We start from the raw sequence: 23,675 nt of genomic DNA on the forward strand, positions 1-23,675 counted from the left end.
AAATTAATACCCTATATTTGTCTTGTGGAAAAAAGGTCAGTCACATAAAAGGTAATTAATATCTATAATTTAATACAAAAACTAACTACCCTCTTCAGGACTTGATCCTTATTTAACCTTCTCTCCTACATCTTCTCCATCTCTACCCACATTCTGAACTTATGGGTTTAGAACATGGCATTCTAACCTTCTCTCCTACACCTTCTCCATCTCTACCCACATTCAGAACTTATGGGTTTAGAACATGGCATTCTGTCTAACCCAGACACACCTAGGTGTTTTGAAGAGAAGCATCAGAATGCCAAAGACAGAGATCTTAAGAGCATCAAGAGAAAAAAGACAGATGATGGCAATTGGACTAACAGAAGCCAGAGGATATTGGAGGGTGGGGGCATTATAACTCAATCTAGAGTTCTGTATCCTGAAATTTCTTTCAAGAATGAAAATGAAATAAAATAATTTTCAAACTAACAAAAACAGAGTTTACAACCAATAGACCTTACTTAACCAAAGGAACTTCTAAAGCATAGTACTTCAGGAGGAAGAAGAAAATTGACACCAGAAAAGAGGTCTTAGATGCAAGAAGAATTGGCAAGCAAACACACTGGCAAACAGGTAGGTAAATCTGGACAAATATGACTCTACAAAACAACAGCATATAATATGTGAATTTAAAAATAATTCAAAGGAGAGCTAAAATACTCTACTTTCAAAATTGGCATGCAATCTAGATGCAGGATTATTACCATTAGAAATTTCTAAGGTTCTTGATTTGTCTAAGAGGGAGTTAGAGATGGCGGTTAAATTTAGGTCTTGTTACAGTAAGTATGTATGTTAAAATTTCAATAGTAACCACTAAAAAAACCAGAGAGTGTATAATTTCCAAATCACTATCAAGAAAATAAAACCCACAACCAATCAGTTAATCAAAAAAAAAAAAAGAAAAAAGAAAAAAGAAAGACATAGTAAAAGCAGGACAAACAGACATGTTAATAGTTATAAAAAACATAAATGACTAAATTTATCAGTTAAAAGCTAGATAGTATCAGATAGGATTGTGATAAAGATTCAATTAACCAGAAGGTTATACTAATTCTACACCTCACAACGTAGCCTAAAACTATATAAAGCAAAAATTGTTAGTTCTACAGTAAGAAATTTAAATATCTACCACCGACATTGGAAATTTCAACACATATTTCTTCGTAATTAATAGATCAAACAGACAAAATGCTATTAAGGAGATAGAAGATTCAAAAACAAAAGTAACAAACTGAATTTAATAAATAAAATCAAAATCTTAAGTTCAACTCTTGGAACATATACCTAAATTGAAGCGCATTGTAAAGTAAATGTCAAAAAATTTTTTAATGGCATCCACCATTGAGAGGACCTTCAAGATGGCGGAGGAGTAAGACGTGGAGATCACCTTCCTCCCCACAAATACATCAAAAATACATCTAAATGTGCAACAACTCCTAAAGAACACCTACTGAACGCTGGCAGAAGACCTCAGACTTCCCCAAAGACAAGAAACTCCCCACGTAGCTGGGTAGGGAAAAAGAAAAAACAGAGACAAAAAAATAGGGAGGGGACCTACACCTCTGGGAGGGAGCTGTGAAGGAGGAAAAGTTTCCACACACTAGGAAGCCCCTTCACTTGTAGAAACGGGAGTGGGCTTGGGGGAAGCTGTGGAGCCATGGAGGAGAGCACAGCAATAGGGCTGCAGAGGGCAAAGCGGAGAGATTCCCGCAAAGATGATTGGGGCCAACCAGCACGCACCAGCCTGAGAGGTTTGTCTGCTCACCCGCCAGGACAGGTGGGGGCTGGGAGCTGAGGTTCGGGCTTCGGAGGTCAGATCCCAGGGAGAGGACAGGGGTTGGCTGCGTGAACACAGCTGGAAGGGGGCTAGTGCACCACAGCTAACCAGGAGGGAGTCTGGGAAAAAGTCTAGAACTTCCTAAGAGTCAAGAGACTGTTGTTTTGGGGTGCACGAGGAGAGGAGATTCAGAGCACTGCCTAAAAGAGCTTCAGAGACAGGTGTGAGCCACGGCTATCAGTGCGGACACCAGAGACAGGCATAAAATGCTAAGGCTGCTACTGCAGCCACCAAGAATCCTGTGTGCAAGCACAGGTCACTATCCACACCTCCCCTCCCGGGAGCCTGTGCAGCCCACCACTGCCAGGGTTCCATGATCCAGGGACAACTTCCCCAGGAGAACACATGGCACACCTCAGGCTATTGCAATGTCACACTGGCCTCTGCCGCCGCAGGCTCGTGCTGCATTCTGTACCTCTCTCTCCCCCGGCCTGGGTGAGCCAGAGCCCCTTAATCAGCCCTCCTTTAACCCCCTCCTGTGTGGGTGAAGAACAGATGTCAGAGTGTGACCTACATGCAGAGGTAGGGCCAAATCCAAAGCTGAAACCCAGGAGTTGTGTGGACAAAGAAGAGAAAGGGAAATTTCTCCGTGCAGCCTCAGGAGCAGCAGATTAAATCTTCACAATCAACTTGATATACCCTGCATCTGTGGAATACCTGATTAGACAATGAGTCATCCCAAAATTGCGGTGGTTGACTTTGGGAGCAACTGTAGACTTCGGGTTTGCTGTATACGACTGACTAGTTTCTGATTTTTATGTTTAACTTAGTATGGTTTTTAGCGCTTGTTATCATTGGTGGATTTGTTTATTAGTTTGGTTGCTCTCTTCTTTTTTTAAAAAAATTACTTTAAAAATATGTTTATTTTAATTATTTTTTATTTTAAAAATTTTATTTTATTTTTCTTTCCTTCTTTTTTTTCTCCCTTTTCTTCTGAGCTGTGTGGCTGACAGGGTTTTGGTGCTCTGGCCGGGTGTCAGGCCTGTGCTGCTGAGGTGGGAGAGCCGAGTTCAGGAAATTGGACCATCAGAGACCTCCCGGCCCCACGTAATATCAATCGGCGAGAGTTCACCCAGAGATCTCCATCTCAACGTGAAGACCCAGCTCCACTCAATGACCAGCAAGCTCCAGTGCTGGACACCCCATGCCAAACAACTAGAAAGACAGGAACACAACCCCATCCATTAGCAGAGAGGCTGCCTAAAATCATAATAAGTTCACAGACATCCCAAAACACACCACTGGACATGGTCCTGCCCACCAGAAAGACAAGATCCAGCTTCATCCACCAGAACACAGGCAACCAGTCCCCTCCACAAGGAAGCCTACACAACCCACTGAACCAAACTTACCCACTGGGGGCAGACACAAAAAACAATGGGAATTACGAACTTGCAGGCTGCAAAAAGGAGACCCCAAACACAATAAGTTAAGCAAAATGGAAAGACAGAGAAATACCCAGCAGATGAAGGAGCAGGTAAAAACCCACCAGGCCAAACAAATGAAGAAGAAATAGGCAGTCTACCCAAAAAAGAATTCAGAGTAATGATAGTAAAGATGATCCAAAATTTTGGAAATAGAATGGAGAAAATACAAGAAACATTTAACAAGGACCTAGAAGAACTAAAGAGCAAACAAACAGAGAGGAACAACACAATAAATGAAATTAAAAATTCTCTAGAAGGAATCAATAGCAGAATAACTGAGGCAGAAGAACGGATATGTGACCTAGAAGATAAAATAGTGGAAATAACTACCACAGAGCAGAATAAAGAAAAAAGAATGAAAAGAATTGAGGACAGTCTCAGAGACTTCTGGGACAACATTAAATGCCCCAACATTTGAATTATAGGGATACTAGAAGAAGAGAAAAAGAAAGGAACTGATAAAATATTTGAAGAGATTATAGTTGAAAACTTCCCTAATATGGGAAAGGAAATAGTCAATCAAGTCCAGGAAGTGCAGAGAGTCCCATACAGGATAAATCCAAGAAGAAACAAGCCAAGAAACATATTAATCAAACTATCAAAAATTAAATACAAAGAAAAAATATTAAAAGCAGCAAGGGAAAAACAGCAAATAACATACAAGGGAATCCCCATAAGGTTAACAGCTGATCTTTCAGCAGAAACTCTACAAGCCAGAAGTGAGTGGCAGGACATACTTAAAATGATGAAAGGGAAAAACTTACAACCAAGATTACTCTACCCAGCAAGGATCTCATACAGATTCAACAGAGAAATTTAAACTTTTACAGACAAGAAAAAGCTAAGAGAATTCAGCACCACCAAACCAGCTTTACAAAAAATGCTAAAGGAACTTCTCTAGGCAGGAAACACAAGAGAAGGAAAAGACCTACAATAACAAACCCAAAACAATTAAGAAAATGGTAATGGGAACATACATATTGATAACTACCTTAAATGTAAATGGATTAAATGCTCCAACCAAAAGACATAGACTGGCTGAATGGATACAAAAACAGGACCTGTATATATGCTGTCTACAAGAGACCCATTTCAGACATAGGGACACATACAGAATGCAAGTGAGGGGATGGAAAAACGTATTCCATGCAAATGGAAATCAAAAGAAAACTGGAGTAGTAATTCTCATATCACACAAAATAGACTTTAAAAGAAAGACTATTACAAGAGACAAAGAAGGACACTACATAATGATCAAGGGATTAGTCCAAGAAGAAGATATAGGAATTGTAAATATTTATGCACCCAACGTAGGAGTACCTCAATACAAAAGGAAAATGTTAACAGCCATAAAAGGGGAAATTGACAGTAACATAATCATAGTAGGAGACTTTAATAACACCCCACTTTCACCAATGGACAGATCATCTAAAATGAAAATAAATAAGGAAACACAAGCATTAGATGACACATTAAACAAGATGGACCTAACTGATATTTTTAGGACATTCCATCCAAAAACAACAGAATACACTTTCTTCTCAAGTGTGCACGGAACATTCTCCAGGATAGATCACACCCTGGGTCACGAATCAAGCCTTGGTAAATTTAAGAAAATTGAAATCATATCAAGTATCTTTTCCAACAACAATGAGACTAGATATCAATTACATGAAAAAAACTGTAAAATATACAAACACATGGAGGCTAAACAATATGCTACTAAATAACCAAGAGATCACTGAAGAAATCAAACAGGAAATCAAAGAATACCTAGAAACAAATGACAATGAAAACACAATGACCCAAAACGTATGGGTTGCAGCAAAAGCAGTTCTAAGAGGGAAGTTTATAGCAATACAATCCTACCTCAAGAAACAAGCAACATCTCAAATAAACAACCTAACTTACACCTAAAGCAATTAGAGAAAGAAGAACAAAAACCCCCCAAATTTAGCAGGACAGAAATCATAAAGATCAGATCAGAAATAAAGGAAAAAGAAATGAATGAAACAATAGCAAAGATCAATAAAACTAAAAGTTGGTTCTTTGAGAAGATAAACAAAATTGATAATCCATTAGCCACACTCATCAAGAAAAAAAGGGAGAAGGCTCAAATCAATAGAATTAGAAATGAAAGAGGAGAAGTAACAACTGACACTGCAGAAATACAAAGGATCATGAGAGGTTACTACAAGCAACTATATGCCAATAAAATAGACAACCTGAACGAAATGGACAAATCCTTAGAAAGGCACAACCTTCCGAGACTGAACCAGGAAGAAACAGAAAATATAAACAGACCAATCACAAGCACTGAAATTGAAACTGTGATTAAAAATCTTCCAACAAACAAAAACCCAGGACCAGATGGCTTCATAGGCCAATTCTATCAAACATTTAGAGAAGAGCTAACACCTATCCTTCTCAAACTCTTCCAAAATATAGCAGAGGAAGGAACACGCCCAAACTCATTCTACAAGGCCACCATCACCGTGATACCAAAATCAGACAAAGATGTCACAAAAAAAGAAAACTACAGGTCAATATCACTGATGAATATAGATGCAAAAGTTCTCAACAAAATACTATCAAATAGAATCCAACTGCACATTAAAAGGATCATACACCATGATCAAGTGGGATTTATCCCAGGAATTGAAGGATTATTCATTATATGCAAATTAATAAATGTGATACACCGTATTAACAAATTGAAGGATAAAAACCATATGATCATCTCAATAGATGCAGAAAAAGTTTTCGACAAAATTCAACACCAATTTATGATAAAAACTCTCCAGAAAGTGGGCATAGAGGGAACCTACCTCAACGTAATAAAGGCCATATACGACAAACCCACAGCAAACATCATTCTCAATGGTGAAAAGCTGAAAGCATTTCCTCTAGGATCAGGAACAAGACAAGGATGTCCACTCTCACCACTATTATTCAACATAGTTTTGGAAGCCCTAGCCATGGCAGTCAGAGAAGAAAAAGAAATAAAATAATACAAATTGGAAAAGAAGAAGTAAAACTGTCACTGTTTGCAGATGATGTGATACTATACATAGAGAATCCAAAAGATGCTACCAGAAAACTACTAGAGCTAATCAATGAATTTGGTTAAGTAGCAGGATACAAAGTTAATGCACAGAAATCTCTTGCATTCCTGTACACTAATGATGGAAAATCTGAAAGAGAAATTATGGAAACACTCCCATTTACCACTGCAACAAAAAGAATAAAATACCTAGGAATAAATCTACCTAGGGAAACAAAAACCTGTTTGCAGAAAACTATAAGACACTGATGAAAGAAATTAAAGATGATACCAACAGATGGAGAGATATACCATGTTCTTGGATTGGAAGAATCAGTATTGTGAAAATGACTATACTACCTAAAGCAATCTACAGATTCAATGTAATCCCTATCAAATTACCAATGGCATTTTCTATGGAGCTAGAACAAATCATCTTCAAATTTATATGGAGACACAAAAGACCCCAAATAGCAAAAGCAGTCTTGAGGGAAAAAAGCGGAACTGCAGGAATCAGACTCCCTGACTTCAGACTATACTACAAAGCTACAGTAATCAAAACAATGTGGTATTGGCACAAAAGCAGAAACAGATCAATGGAACAAGACAGAAAGCCTGGAGATAAACCCATGCACCTATGGTCAACTAATCTATGACAAAGGAGGCAAAGATATACAATGGAGAAAAGACAGTATCTTCAATAAATGGTGATGGGAAAACTGGACAGCTACATATAAAAGAATGAAATTAGAACACTCCCTAACACCATACACAAAAATAAACTCAAAATGGATTTGAGACCTAAATGTAAGGCCGGGGACTATAAAACTCTTAGAGGAAAACATAGAAAGAACACTCTTTGACATAAATCACAGCAAGATAGTTTTTAATCCACCTCCTAGAGTAATGGAAATAAAAACAAAAATAAACAAATGGGACCTAATGAAAGTTCAAAGCTTTTGCACAGCAAAGGAAACCATAAACAAGACAAAAAGACAGCCCTCAGAGTGTGAGAAAATATTTGCACATGAATCAGCAGACAAAGGATTAATCTCCAAAATATACAAACAGCTCATGCAGCTCAATATTAAAGAAACAAACAACCCAATCCAAAAATGGGTAGAAGACCTAAATAGACATTTCTCCAAAGAAGACATACAGATGGCCAAGAGGCACATGAAAAGATGCTCAATGTCACTAATTATTAGAGAAATGCAAATCAAAACTACAATGAGGTATCACCCCACACCAGTTAGAATGGGCATCATCAGAAAATCTACAAACAACAAATGCTGGAGAGGGTGTGGAGAAAAGGGTACCCTCTTGCACTGTTGGTGGGAATGTAAATTGATACAGCCATTATGGAGAACAGTATGGACGTTCCTTAAAAAGCTAAAAATAGAACTACCATATGATCCAGCAATCCCACTACTGGGCATATACCCCAAGAAAACCATAATTCAAAAAGACACATGCACCCCAATTTTCGTTGCAGCACTATTTACAATAGCCAGGTCATGGAAGCAACCTAAATGCCCATCGACAGATGAATGGATAAAGAAGATGCAGTACATATATACAATGGAATATTACTCAGCCATTAAAAGGAAGGATATTGAGTAATTTGTTGAGACATGGATGGATCTAGAGACTGTCATACAGAGTGAAGTAAGTCAGAAAGAGAAAAACAAATATCGTTTATTAACGCATATATGTGGAACCTAGAAATATGGTACAGATGAACCGGTTTGCAGGGCAGGAGTTGAGACCCAGATGTAGAGAATAAACGTATGGACACCAAGGTAGGAAAACTGCGGTGGAGTGGGGATGGTGGTGTGCTGAATTGGGCGATTGGGATTGACATGTATACACTGCTGTGTATAAAATTGATGACTAATAAGAACCTGCAGTATAAAAAACAAACAAACAAAAGCAACTCATACTAAACTTTCTTTGGGTTATTTGTATGGAAGTATGTTAATATAAATGTTTCAGACATTACATGAAATTTCTAAAAATCTTATATGTTCTGGTATAATGTTATAAGTCATAATTCTAGTTATTACTTTAAAATGTATATCTCAGAAATAACTACATTTCCTTGTCAATTACATTATTATGAACTTTCATCAAATCTTTAACTGTGGTCATTTTTAAGTCTTTTGTCATTTACAGACAATTCTGTGTGTACTCTGATGCTTTCGCAAAAATGTTCCTCTAGAAGGGTTTCATCTTTAAGGAATTCATGGAAAAGACTCTGACAAGTACAGGTTTCTGGTAACTGACTATACTGCTGAACTGAATGAATAAGCATTTTCAGAACTCTAATGGGAAACTGATGAACTCATAAAAGTGCTAACAAAAGATCAAGATAAAAAAAATTAATTACATGGGACTGAGTGAACTGATGAGGATGATTATAATTTTTGTAACTTTCTGTTTGAATTAAAAAAAAAAAAAAAAGGCCCCGTGAGAGGGATTTCTCATGTACTTTGTAACTGGTGCAAAGGAAGTAGGAAGTAGGATGCAGATTAGAGTTTGTATTTGCAAGTTAAAGAGAAGGGTTGAATCAGGGCAGGGTCCTCCCCAGCCTCCCTTACCTTCTCACAGTACCAGCCTCTATTGGCTCCCACATTGCCATGTCCGATGGAGACCCGGCTCAATGGGCTGAGGAGGACAGCCAGCTCGATGTTGAAGATGTCTCTGCGGCCACGGCAAAACACACCGCCCTCCAGGAAGATTTTCCCACTGTTCTTATTTCCTCTGGCCCCGAACATGACCAGGTAGATTTTGGATTTGGTCCCAGCACCCCGGACGTCCCCAGTGAAGACGGTGACAATATATGAGATGGCTGGTATGGAAACAACAGGGGGAAGGAGAGGGTTCAGTGCAAGCTGACAACAATATCCTACCCACCTTCTCCGCCACCTGACCACACCTCCCTAGGCCCTCCCTCTGCTGTACATCCCCATCCCCCTAAGTCCTCCTCCCCCAGACGACATCCAGTGCCCCTTTCCACTTCACTTTATCTTTTTTGGAGTTGGTGTGTCAGTGCATCTGAGTTTAGGAACAAACTGCAGGTTACAGGAAGCTGCCAGCCCCCATTACAGGAAACTAACAAAGAGAAGGAAGAGCTTGGGTTGGTTAAGAATAGTACTTATTATTAATGCTAATTACCATGTGCATATTATTAATAGCTGCCAGATGAATTCTATTATGTCTCATTTAATTAGAATAGTCAACTCGATTAAGAGAGATTTATATTCAGGACTATCTGATTCATGGAGCTTGCTCTTTTGCACATAACTTAAAAACATAACTCTTTTTTTTTTTAATTTATTTATTTATTTTTGGCCGTGTTGGATCTTCGTCTCTGTGCACAGGCTTTCTCTAGCTGCGGCAAGCGGGGGCCACTCCTCATCGCGGTGCGCGGGCCTCTCATTGTTGTGGCTTCTATTGTTGTGGAGCACAGGGTCCAGACGCGCAGCCTCAGCAGTTGTGGCTCACGGGCCTAGCCGCTCCGCAGCATGTGGGACCCTCCCAGACCAGGGCTCAAACCCATGTCCCCTGCATTGGCAGGCAGATTCTTAACCACTGCGCCACCAGGGAAGCCCTAAAAACATAACTCTTAATAGAGGACACTAATGTCCTCCTTTACCACCTGAGGTGGTGGGATGCGGAAGATTGAGGGAGGGAGAGGACATTGTGGGTTGGGCCATTTGGGGTTTTGGTCAGTCAGAAGGCAATGTGAGGACATGGAGTTCTGGGGAAGAGCCAGCAAGAGGAGATTAAACTCTGAGATGAGACAGACTAAAGGAAAACACCAAAGACAAACATTTGAACAGGAAACTATAGGAAATTCTGCTAAGGTGTGGTCTGCCTTTTTTCACACTGTCCCAGAGTCTAAGGCAAGTGGTACTTTAAGCCTTGTTAGTCCCCCACCTCCCTTTCATCCTACCCCCATCCCCTGATCTCAGAGAAACAAAATGTCTTTGGGAGATAGCACATGCAACCACATGGACGCATTATTCATTCATACATTCACACTTTCCCTTGCTCAACAAACATTTACCGAGTGCTTACTCTATGACAGGCCTTGGGAGACTATGAAGATAAAAAGGAATAGCCACTGCCCTCAAAGAGTGGGTGTCCAGCTTTACTTCACAGCACATGGACAGATGGTGTTCTCACACTAGGCATACTGTCATAGCCTAAGTTGTCAGCAATTCCAGCCTCTCACTGTCATTTCTCCTTGTCTACCACTGGAAGCAAGTAATAGTAACACAGTTAAAGGGGGCATATTAAATCTGCTCTAGTGGATGTTTTAAGTAAATAATTCTCAAACTATAGAATGCAAAGTCGTGACACACCCGACAACGTGGCACCCCTCACCCAGGCCAAGGCGCCATAATGCCATGGTTGAAAAGCACTGGAGCAGAGGAGCATTGGTCTCCTAAACAATAGCAGTCACGTTCTTCCCAAAATGTCTGGAGCAAGAGAAGGGAGAGATGGCCCTGTCTATAGGGGGTAGGGGAAGTTTCAGAGGAAGTGACTGGCAGCAGGAATTTGAGAAGCAGAAAGAAGAGAAATGGCGTAACAGGCTGAGGAGAAAGCATATTCCGAAGAGAAAGGAAGAGAAAGAGTAAGGCCAGCAGCTAAGGGGAGGGGAGAGGGAAGCATGTGGGTGAGATGGGGGGAACAGGGAGAGGGGGTAGGTGTGGGAAAGAGTGAAAGGTGTGCAGATCGGGGGAGGGACAGGGAGTGTGTGTGGAAGTGGTAGTAGAAGATGTTGAAAGATGCTGCTGAAATGGTCAATTGGAGCCCAATCGTGGAGCAATTTTATCTTATACCCCAGAACTTGGACTCATTCTCTCTGCAGTGGGAGCCATGGGAGGGTCTGTCCCAGAGCATGTTCTCAGCTGTGCGCGTTCACCAACATTGATATTCTGGAACAGCTATGAACTTCCATGCTGGGAGCTTCAGGTTTTCCATGGAACTCACACAGGGTAGAGATTTAGGAGGCAGACCAAATCCTGGATTTGTCACTTATCAGCTGTGTGACCTGGAACAGGTCTCTTAACTTGTGACTCAATTTCCTCTACTGTGAAATGGGAACAGTAACCGTTCTCATACTATAGGGTTGTTGTGAGTATTAGAGGAATGACATGAGTCAGGTGCCTAGAGAGAGTCTGCCATATAGGAAGCGCTCAGTAGGAGGAGGAGGTAAGGGTCAGTCAACACCCTCATAAACACCCACATGTGTCGGGAGTTCACACCCCCGGCTCCATCCTGTGCATAACTTCTCTTGCCCTGGGAAGTCAGTGTCTGCTCAGGGGCGCCTCCCCATCACCTCTGGTATCAGCAGAGCCCCAGACTCCAGCCCGGGGGGACAGAACACTTTCAGGGGCAGCAGGAATGTTGTCTAAAGACATGGCTGCTTCCCACTTGGTTGCAGGCCTGCAGACCCACAGATGAGAACATTGACCCTCAGGCAGAAAGTGAAATATTAGCCAATTGGGCTTCCCCTTTCCTCTGTTCTACCTGTGGTCTCAGCTCCGGCCACTAAGATATCCCTCTGAATTTTGCCATCGTCTTCATCCAAGGCCAGCCAGCGGTTAAGAGGGAAATCATATTTTCTTTTATTCCCAATATCTTCAATGACAATCTGGGAAGAAGAAGAGAGGGAAGGAAGGTTAAGTGTCATTGAGGTCACACCTGGTGACCGAATCCATTCCTCCATCACTTGAGTGAACTCCAAGTATACTTTCTCATCTTCCTCGTGGCCCAAGGAAAGCTTATCACAAGGACACACCTGTTGTCAGGAAAACCTTGCAAAGCACTGAGAGTCAAACAGGGATGACTGACAATTAACTCCTTGAATTACTGAGTCTTGTTCCCTCCTCTGCTAAGGATCATTAAAAAAATGCTATGCAAGAAACTTAGCAGGATGGACCCTGTGAGACTGAGGTGCTAGAACTGGAAGCCTCGATTTACAGACAGCATCAAGACCACCGTCTTCCTCACCTGCTGAAGATTGGGATTCTGACCTTCTTGCTGAGAAGCAGAGTCCACATAAAGGGAACTACAAGCCCTGAATCTGGCACACAGAATCCCAGTATCTGGTGACCAGGTTGGAAAAGGTCAGCCACTGACAGTGAAGTGAGGAGAACTGAGCATCCTTGAAGCCCCCGCGGGGACTCACATGTGAGCTATGTTGGTGAGGCTGAGATAACTATGTCTTCTAGAGCTCACCAAGGAGCTGAGGGGCCCTCCCAAAATGTCCCAGGAACATCCAGCTGAAAACTCACTCTAAGATAAGTGTGATCATCAATAACCAGACCAAGCCTCCAGTCATAATGGGAAGGCAGATGCATCTGGTGACAGACAGGGTGAGTTGGAAAGTAAAAATACCTGCCCAGGTACTCCCAGGACTGCCTGACAGAGTGGGGCTCTGATTCTCAGTGAAAGACTCACTTCCTAAGATCAGAGTGTCTGTAGTGTGGAAACAGGGCATGTCTTGGTCTGCCTAAAGGCACCTCACCTTGTTCTAATGCAATGTTCAACAAGGAATCTTCTGGGCTGAGAGCTGAACTCCTGAGTATACCACCCACCAGAGAGGGGTGAGTGGCCTGAGCCAGTGGCCAGGACCAGCCGTCCCACCAGGGTTCTCTCTCCAGATATATCAGCATTTAAGCTCTGGTTTATAAGTCAGTCCCTTGTAAGTTTGGTTGGTGTGAGTCAGCCTTCAGAGCTTGCTGATTTCTATCGAGTGTCTGTACTTTCAGAGCTGACTGCCTGGAGACCTCTGTGGCCTGTCCAGAAGGGGTTCTGCCTTGAAAGGAAGTCCAGCCTCTCCCAATTCATGTATCTGCACATTTCTCTATATCTTTCCTCTCCCAGGGTTGAGGCTGTGGGGAGATTGGGGAGCCAAGGATCTGGGCTATACCTCCTGACCCCCTTTATGCTGACCCTCACAGGGTTGGAAGAGCAAGGTGAAGAAGGAAAAGAATTAGTTTATCAGATAAGCTGTCAAGTCTACTAATCGACAGATATACAGATTCACCATTTCTGTCTTTAAATGTTCACAGACTGGTGTGCCAGCCGTAATTCCAAGAGCAAATGACAAAACACCCTCACAGTTCACAAAGATGTCATCAATAAAGGGCCTTCTCCTGGCCTGATAGCTGATGGACATTCCTGGCTTGAGAAGTTCAGCTAATCTGAAAAATAGAATGTGTTGCCATTAAATAACTCTGTAGGACAAAAGTAGCTGAACCACAAAGGGAAGAGAAAATATATGAATGAATATTTGAATAACCAACAAGATTCTAAAAATCAGACATTCTGAAATCACAAAGAAAGGCTGAGACATAAACACTTAAGCACTGATATAAAAAGTATAAAAGTCCAGGAACAGTTCTGGAAAGTTTCCAAATGAGTATTGAAATATATAAACAATTACTGATGACATCTGTTAGCCCCAAGGTCTGCAGGATGAGGCTGGAGGAGGCTGGCTCCCAGAGGGTGGAACATTTTGGAACACATCTAGTAGCAAATGGTGAGTGCTGTAGGAAGGAGCAGAGGGGTGAGATGTAGAAGGAGCCTGTGTCGGCACAGGAAGGTTGTCCAGGGGGACGTGGCAGAGGACTCTCCCAAAGGCATTCTGGCCTCTGCAGATGTGGGTCCTGTTGCTTGGGACCCATGACCCCTGTTGCTTAAAGGATATTAGTAAGGGCCCCTCTGGGGGAGAACAAGCAGCTTTTCCACTTGTGTTCACAAGTTGCCCAGACATCCCTGGGTTTTCATAAAGTTCCTTTTAAGAACTCAAGACAGCTCAGGAATGGATTTTGCTAACAGAATGAAATGGTGGTGCTCCCTCCAGACCACAGTTTCACAGTCTGCTGTTCTGGCAGAGACAACTGTAAAATAAGACTGGAAAGACAGAGTGGCCTTTATCATGAATGATAGAAGCACACACCTGGAGTGTGTGTGTGAGAGACAGACAGACAGACAGAAGCAATAACCTAATGGAAGACAAGAGCTGTTATCTCCTGGAGGAATATTCTCACCTGCAGACAAGCCTATAGGCTGGGCTGACCTTCTAAGAAGCAAGAGGGAAACCAGGGGACATGAGCCCTTGGGAGGCGAGATGGCAGCCAGACAAGGGGGCCTGTCCACGGTGCAGCCCGCTCTGTCCTGCAGCAACAGGGGCAGAGCAGTTACGAGGCGAGACCACCGTTACGAAAAGCCAAGAAGGATAAACCAACCGCGAAAAAGAGGAGGAAAAGATGAAGCTGCCAAGCAGGGGTTCTTTCTTTCTTGTTCTCTCCAGATGGTTCACAGACACATCCAAGCAGTCCAGGACACGGGGGCCTGCATTTCCTCCCGCACAGGGTAAACATGTCTGTGTGAGCACATGGGGTTTGTCTTGGAGTCGATACCTTGCAGATCAGTGTAGAGAGTCAACCATGACTCACAGCAGCTCTCCCTCCTCCATATGGGAATAATTTCCACCAACTTTCCATAACCTGATTGGAGCGGAGACCCATTCTGGGCAGAAGAAACAAACCCCACACACATAGGGCAATCTGGAGAAGCTGAAGGGTCTCCTCCTTCCCGCCCACGTGCCGAGGTGCCTGAGATGCAGACAGTCTGGGTGATCCACAGTGTTCCCTCTCTGTATCAGCCACGGGGCAGGAAATGAATGCAAGACCTATCCCTGTTTCCAATCATCCCTTTGAACATGCGTACCTGTTATCCAGTAAAGGTGGCCCTTGCTTGACTCATAAGCAGTCATCGCCACATTCCAGGAACCACTATTGAACTGTGGTTTACATTTGGAGTTCCTAGATCATAGGGCAAGGGGCAGGTAGGTTTTGACACAGGAGAAGATAAAAGAGGAAGACTTTGGAGTTTACAAACCTACTTGGAAAAAAATCTTGGCATCCAGGGCTTAGCAGGGGAGACCTGGTGTCATGGAAGAACAAGGGAATGTTCTATGGGGGGAACAAAGCTCAGCGAAGGAAGGGGGGTCGGTGTCCTCCTCCTTCCCCACACGCTCTGCACCTCGCTCATCACACTGCAATACTGTGTCAATTACTGTGTAACATACCACAAATATGAGTCATGGTAAATGACAGCATTTGAATGGTGACACCCGCAATGCTCTCGCCCTTTCCTCTACACTTCATCCCTCCCCTCTGAGCCTGCCCACACACCCACTCCTTCATTACTGCCTCGGCTGCCTCATTCGATAAAGACCTTCGATGGCTTATTCTGATCAGCGCCTGCGATGGTCCTGCCCTCACCTTCTTCCTGACATTATTTCTCAGTTCTCTGAGCCCTGTGCCCTGGTCCAGTTATTTAGTATCCCTGTGCCACCTTCCAGCTGCCCCTCATCTGTCATCCCCTCTGCCCAAAGGAGTCCTCCCTGCTCCTCCTGGCAAAGCCCTGCCCATCTTCATGGCCCAGCTCCAACGGACCCTCCCTGAAGCCTTCTCTGTTGCTCAATCAGGCACAACTCACCCAACATTTTTTTTGTACCTCACGTAAGACTCATCTCATCCTGCTTCGTATTAAAGTTGGGGTGATTCTGTTTTCTGATTTTCAAACTGGGAAATTTGGTTTGATCAACACATGTGGGACACTTAGGACAGAATGTTTGTTCACTGAAAGCTGGACTTTTCCTGAAGTTTTGGAATATAAGGTTAAAGTAAGTAACCTGCCTTATAGTAAGGAAGTATTCAGGAACTCGCCTTGTCTCTTTTAGAAGCAGAACCATGTTCACTGCAACAGCTGCAGTTGGTAGCTCAGGGCCTAGGATATAATAATCAATCAGTAAATGTTTGTTGAATGTTGAGTATAAATTGGTGACATGAGGCCATGTTGGGCTTCCTGAGGTCCCTGAAATCTGTTCATTAGCCTCTGTCTCCTCTTCCTGTTAGAGCCAGTGGTACTGGTTGAACTTACACTCCCTAAGGCATGTGGCAGGCGATCCATCCAATTCTGGATTTTCTAATGCATGACACAGTGGAGAGAGTCCAGACTCAGAGTCCAGAGGACCTGCGGCAGGTCCCAGTACTGTCACTGAAGAGCTGTGGGGCCTCAAGCAAGTCCTCTACTGAAGCAGATGGGCCAAGGGCAAGGCCCACTGGCAGCGTAATGTTCCATCCCGTGACTCTTGCTCTTTTGTGGTGATCATTGAGTTGAACTGATCAGTTGAGTCAGTCACAATTGTTGGACTAAGCAGACACGGGGACCCAAGCCATGTGCAAAGCCTGGGGGAGGGAGGATGCCAGCCCCGGAGAGGGGATAAAGAACAGGGGGCTGAGGAACACACATGGGCAATTGACTAAGGAAGAAGAGGAGGGAGATGACTTATGAAGGGGTTAATAATATTGGCTTTCAGATTTATCCCACCAAGCCCTCACACATAAATACCAAAGGAGCAGTTGTCATGTGATGTCCAAGGCAACCAACCGGGCAACTTCGAGAATGGGAGCACTTACTGTGCAAGTGTCAAATTTGGAAATGCAGACAATTTAACAGCATTTTAATTGGTGTCTCTGTGGAGGTTAGGTGAGGAGGGGGCAGCGTGGAGACCCAGTCAAGAGGGAAGGCAGGAGGTGAGGGCTGGCTATGCATTGTGTAGTCACAAAGCGATGAGAGGTGGCCCAGGGTTTCCTCTAGCCTCTGGTTTTCAGCTTGAGTCCACCCTACCTGGGACCTAAAACCCGCCTTCCTCCTCTCTCATCGTAATTCTTCCTTCAGGAAAATATCTAGTAAATCCAGGTGTTCTGACCTGCAAAATTCCTGAATTATTTTTATGTCTTATCCCCAAGGGGCATTTTGGTTTGGCTTACATTAAAGGAACAGACTGTTAGGAGTTCTTCAGAAGCCAGTGAACCTTTGGAGGGACACCCACCTTGACACTCAGGGGACAGGTGGGGACCTGACAACCAGGCCCTGAACTTGCCCCTACACATAACACTGGCTCCAAAGAGAATAACCAATCTCACACTGAAAGTAGCCTGCTTGGGCTTCTGGTTTAAAATAGTGTCTGACTAGCAACCAGTAAGAAGAGGAAAAGGAAGGCGGAAGAGTAGGAAGGAGGGAGGGCGGAAGGAAACATCATTCTGAAGAATCAGAAGAGGAGCAGAACTCTGGAAAGGACTGGATAAAGGATACAGAAAAAGAATTCAAGAAATGGGTATGCTTAATAGAATATAAGAAGATATGGTCTTTATGAACAGGAGTAAACATCTTTAAATAGAAAGGGCTGCAGTGAAAAGGCAATAAAATGATATGAAAGGAGAGCTAGATTACATGGGAAAGGTATCCAGGAAAGCAATACTATACAGCAGCAAATACATCAAAGTTCTTACAATTCTGCATGCTCTTTAACCATCTCCTAGGAATTAATTGTAGGAAATAATCATAGATGTGTATAAAGATAAGCTACAAGAATGTTTGTTGCAGCACAATTTATAGTATCAATAATTTTGAGAAAAAAATTGAAATGTTCAACAAAGGGGAATTGGTTTAATAATTCATGGTATATCTGGGCAATGAAATATTATAGGCATTAAAAATTACATTGTAAAATATCAATGTTATTCTATTTCAATAGCATGGGGAAACAGGCATGTTACACTTGAAAGTAAAAACAAAACAGTTTGTAAAACATTGTGCTTATTATGAACCCATTATTAAAAATGACATATGTGTATTCATTCACAGAAAAATGTCTGGAGGATATGTAATTTCTGGGTGGTGAAATTATGGTGGTTCAGATTATCTTATTTTTGCTTACTTGTATTTCCTAAACTTTTTACAATAAATATATATTACTTTCGTAAGAAGAAAAAAATAGAAGAAACATTCAGAATTAAAATGCATATTAATAGTAGAAAGAAATGCAACTGGTAGTGTGAAAAATCAAATCAATAATGAGGTGGGGGAGAATTTGACAAGTTCTTATGGAATGCAAAGAAAATAGAGATGAAAGGAATAAAAGGGAAGCTGAGATCTTTGGAAGACAGAGAGTGGAGAGCCAATAAATGGATAACTGGTGCTCCTGAAGAAGAGACCCGAAAAAAGCCATTCAAGTAAGAATCTAGTATATAATAGGAAATCTTTTTTCCGAGCTATAAACAAACAAATAATCCTAGGCATCATGGAAAAGATTCAACTTGTTCCAGAGAAGTTAAAAACAAGGGAAGGAAAGAAGGAAGGAAGGAAGGAAGGAAGGAAGGAAGGAAGGAAGGAAGGAAGGAAGGAGGGAGGGAGGGAGGGATGGAAGAAGGGAGGAAGGGTGGAAATGGGAGAGGAGGGGAGTAAAGGAGAAGGGAGAGGAGGGGAGAGGAGGGAAGATGAATGAACTAACAAAGACCCCACTCCTAGACATTATCTGGCAAGAATTAAATTATAAATAAAAAGAAAAAAATCCCATAAGCATCCTGGATGAAAAACAAAAAACCACAAAACAGTTTGTCCAGAAAGAAATAAATGTCTGCTTGGCTTCGATGTCAAATTTCAGAAGGTAACAGAACAAGATTTATAATGTTTTAAAGGAAAAAAGTGTTCTCACCCATATATTTTTCACATCTCGCCAAGCTGCCCTGTCCTTTGAGCATGAAGATGACAAAAGGACCTGTTTCGGTGTGCAAACCTGCCTCCTTCACATAGCTCCCGAGAGCATAGGGGGTGAGGGCCCAGGTGATCAAGAAGGAAGCTGCCTTCAAGAAGTACAGCTGCAACGACTACGTCAAGGCCTCCCTCAGGCCCTCGGGTGCACTTTGCGGCTCCTTCCACTACACCTGTGTTTTCATTCAGTCTTCCCTCCCAGGATGAAGGAACTGGGCTGCAAGGTACCTGCTCTGTGCCCCATCCTGGCTGAGGTCCTAAAACACACCTGCCTCCTCTCCCTTGTCTGCCCTGAAGACACACCTCTGCCCGCACATTGGCTCTTTGGGACCTGGACTCCTGCCCCATTTCTTCTCCAATCCAAGCAGCAGTTCCACTTAGCCTCCTGGAACCCTGTTCAGAATTAGGCTGGCTGCCCTTAGGGCCAGGCCAGCCCCCTCTTTCCAAAGGACACTTGGCCATTCCTTGCTCCACTGATTCAGCACCTTGTCCCATGCCAAGAGCTGGGAGGTACCCTCAAGGAACTTTGAGGCTAGTTATGGAGAGACGTGTGGCAGACACTCAAGGATGCTTACTCAACACCCTTTCCAATCACCTTCTTAGCCTACTTCTACTATGAGGGCTGGAAAGCCTACTTGAAGTCCCAGTTTCCAGCGTAGCTAGGGTGGCCACGTGACACAGGCAAAAGTTCCAAGGAGAGCTTTGTTTCTCTCAAAATAAAGCAAGACTTGCCAGAAAAATGTCTTTCCCCTTTGGTCTTCTCTTTTCTTCCTGCCTAGAACACAGATGAGATGCAGAGAGGTTCAGCAGCCACCACGTGATCATGAGACAACAAGCTGGAGGATGAAAGCCGCAGTGCTGAGGATGGTGACACAGCGAGAGACCAGGAGTCTCAGAAAGTAGCTGCGCCAGCCCTGAGCTGACCATCTCTGTATCTCATGTGAGATGAGAAAAATAAGCCCCTGATCGGTTAACATTGCACTTCAATTTTCTGATCCTTGCAGCCAGATATGTTCCTAACTGACACAAGATGATAGATTAAGGAATAACAAAACCTCAACTATCAGACAGCTTCATTCTAAATAGTCAAATTATTATAATCCGAGGGTTTTCTGTTTTTAGGCCATAAGACCTTTTCAAAATATTTTCCAAAATATGTTACCCATCAATCTTCTCCTATCATTCTGTGATGAGCTGAAATAGATGGAGAGCTCGTGACTAAGGAAAATACATAGTCCATTTTCTAAATGACCTCAGACTTCCATAATTTTTCAATATTCTTTTGGCTTTTTATATCTTCTCTGACTCCCCATTACAGTTCTCAATAACCCTACCAATTACAGTGTGTCTTTTTCCTTCTAATTTTCTACTATAGGTTTAAAATTACAGGTAGCAAGTTTGCTAGAAGGGATTATAAGCAAGCACTGAGTGAGAATCTGAGGGGTCTTGCCTTCAGAATCAGGGCAGAGCAAGGTAATGCCAGGGACATGAGCTCTCCTCATGAACTTTGAGCCAGATATGTCTTAGCTTCTCAGAAGCCTTTTTGCTTTCTTCTTGATTCTTCACTTTGTCCTGGGTAGGTGAAATCATGAGGACCTGAGATCCAGAAGTTTGAGGTACAAAGCAACAGGCCAAGATAAGTCACAATGTAGCTTATGATTAAGGTGAAATGAACCGCTACAAGCCCGGCGGGGTTATAGACATTCATGGGAGGGAGAGGTTCTGGTGGTCAGAGGGCAAACACTTCATGGTAGAGCCCTGAAGGATGATCAGACCCTGGCTGGGTTCAGATGACAGAAGTGGTCCTTCTAGGAAGGTGATAACACAGGCAAAGCCTTGGAGGCTACTGGGAGGGCAGCATGGTTGGCCAGTGGACTTAGGCAGAAGAGTGGAGACAGATCTAAAGAGGGAAGTTAGGGCTGAAATATAACTTCTGAAGAGCCAGAATTCCTGCCTCTCAGGCCAAGGGACCACAGACAGTCAGCTGAACCCACCTTTGACAGGAACCAGCCTGCAGACGGCCCCTTGTTATTGTGGCCAACATTGATCTTCACGAGCTGTCCCAGATCCGGGGCATCCACTGTGAACTTGTCTTCCGCTCCCTTTTCAAAGTTGTCCTTTCCATTCTCCAGCCTACGCTCACCTGTATGCACAGACACATGAGAAAGTTACAAAGGAGACCAGAGGACGAGAAAGAAACAGCTCCAGACTTTAATGGGCTGCCCACTGAAGGATGGTTTCAAAAGTCACCACGGTGCGAGGTGGTGGGTTGTGACAGGAGGTATGTGGACACTCTCTGTACTTCCACTCGATTTTGCTGTGAACCTAAAACTGCTCTAAAAAATAAAGTTTATTAATTTAAAAAAAGGGCAGCTTCACCCCAAGATCTACAGGCTCCTTAAATCCCTCCAGCCACCAGTCAAGGCCAAGGCTTGCCTTGTGTGTGGCTTGTGCCCAGGACCCACAACTGGGCTTCTGATTTCTGCCTTAACCCAGAGTCCCCACCCTAGTAAACTGATTTGCACCCCCATCCCTGGACCTGAGGCCCTGCCTTGTTTACTGGCTGCTGGCCCTGAACTAGGAACACAACCATGGTCGTTGGTCTAGGGGCTGTGGCTGGGACCCTGACATCAGCCAGCAGGCTTCCTTAGGCCTGACTCCTCTGGAAAACAGTGATGATAAGTAGCATCAGACACTGCTGGGTGTTTAACACGGTTTCTTCCCTCACTTATTCCACGGCACAATCTAGGAGGGAAGTATTATCAACTCTGTTTTGCAGATGAAGAAACTGAGACTTGGAGAAGCTAAACAACTGGCCAAAAGGCACACAGGTAGTGAGCACATAGTTAGGACTCGATCTAACCTGTTCCTTCTACTTTTCAGTTTTCCATTATTACCCTCCGAGGCCTACCAGTCACATTAACCCTTACAACCCCACCTAAGCACCAGCCTTTTGCTTATGCTATTCTGTTTTCTTTCTTTTCCAAAATTTGATTCTTTAAATTTTTCTAAATTTTAAATTGCCACACCTCAAACATATAGATAATAATAATAGTCATCCATGTACCCACCACCCAGATGTAAGAGGTATAACAGATATTAACATTTTGTGTAATTAACTTAGGCCTTTCTCTTTTTTAAAGGAAATTAAACATGACGGGTAGGTCTAAAGTCTCATGGTCCATCCCTTCCCCCGCCACACCCTCCCACAAACAAACACTATAGTCAACTGGTATCCATTGTTCCCGTGAATTTTTGCTTGCACATGTATGTATCCATAAAGAAAATATATTATTTTTGAATGTTTTAGAATTTTACAGAAATAAGATCATAGTGCACGTTGCTCTGTCTTAAGATAAGTTCCTTGTCTGTACAATAGGGATGATAAGGGCTCCACCTCATTGGGGCTGCTGTGAGAATTAACTGAATGGATGTGTGCAAAGCCCTTATGGCAGCGCCTGGAGATGGTAGGTGCTGTATAAGGGACAGGGCCGTTGCTATTGCTCCTGTTACCATCGTCCTATCATCACACACCCTTGTGCAACTTACTTTTTTTTAAGTTAATGTCATGCTTTTGAGATTATTCTGTTGATGCTAGTAACAGAATTCGTCCAACTTCTGTATAATAGTCATTGAATGAAGAAAACACTATTATGTGTTCATTCTTTCACCGATGTACATTTGATTGTTTCTAGTTGATTGCTATTGTAAACAGCACTGAATTGGACTCTCTTGTACTTACCTTCTGCTGCCCATTTGTAAGAACTGATCTGAATAGACACCTATAGAGTTGCTGGGTCCTGAGGTATATTCATCTTCAGTGTATTAGGTATTGCAAAATTACCTTCCAAAATGGTTGTACTACATCAATTACCACCAGCAGTGCATGAGGGTTCCCATTCCCCATAATCATTATTAACACATATATTTAAAATTTTGTTTCAGTGTGTGTACAATGGCATCTAATTATGGTTTTAATTTGCATTCCCTTGTTTATTTGAAAAGGTTAAAAGATTATTTGGAAAGACATTCATATATATATTCAATAAATACATCTGAGAGATTGGTTCATATATATATTGGCCATTTAGACCTTGCTCTTCCATAATTTTCCTGTTCATGTACTTTATCATATTTTTCTATTGTCTTTCCTTTGTCTATGGCTTTTAGCATATAGACATTTTTCTTGTTTTAATGGACTTTATCAATATTCCCCTTTGTTGTTTGTGCTTTTAGTGAATTGTTCAAGAAACTCCATCCTAAATTGAGATTTTTAAAAAGACACTCAAAGTTTCTTCTAAAAATTTCATAGTTTGCTTTTTCACATTTAAGTCTCTAGCCCATTTGGAACCTATTTTTGTGTATGATGAAAGGTAAAAAGATCTACTTTTATCTTTTCTCATATGGTTAGACAATTGTTTAAACATCAGTAGTTGAATATTTCATCCTCTTCCCTCTGATTTATACCATTTTCTGTGTATTTCTAGACTCTTTATTCTATTCGTTTATTTGTTTATCCTTCTATCCATATCTTACTGTTTTAGTTTTTAGAGATCTGAATGTTTTAATATTTGGCAGGGTAAATATCCTCATATTATTAATACTGTAAATATTATTTTCATTATTCAAAGTTATCTTGGCAATACTTAGCCCTTTGTGGACATGAATTTTAATAGCAGCT

General features: G+C 42.4%; 1 protein-coding gene across 3 annotated transcripts in view; it reads right to left on the reverse strand.

Annotated features, from left to right (window-relative positions):
* LOXHD1 (lipoxygenase homology PLAT domains 1) overlaps positions 1-23,675 on the reverse strand; it is a 190,696-nt gene that overhangs the window by 138,015 nt on the left and 29,006 nt on the right. For 2 of the 3 annotated variants that reach the window (XM_060310522.1, XM_060310521.1), the window contains exons 4-6: positions 20,989-21,137; positions 11,891-12,014; positions 8,950-9,200 (exon numbers count right to left, since the gene is read on the reverse strand). In XM_060310522.1, coding sequence (XP_060166505.1) covers positions 8,950-9,200; positions 11,891-12,014; positions 20,989-21,137 — 524 coding nt within the window. Of the gene's footprint in view, positions 1-8,949; positions 9,201-10,432; positions 10,573-11,890; positions 12,015-20,988; positions 21,138-23,675 lie in introns of those variants that run through there. The other variant, XM_060310523.1, reaches the window with a different exon arrangement.

Source organism: Globicephala melas, chromosome 13 (genome assembly GCF_963455315.2).
Source record: "Globicephala melas chromosome 13, mGloMel1.2, whole genome shotgun sequence".
In the NCBI taxonomy this organism is placed as follows: Eukaryota; Metazoa; Chordata; class Mammalia; order Artiodactyla; family Delphinidae; genus Globicephala; species Globicephala melas.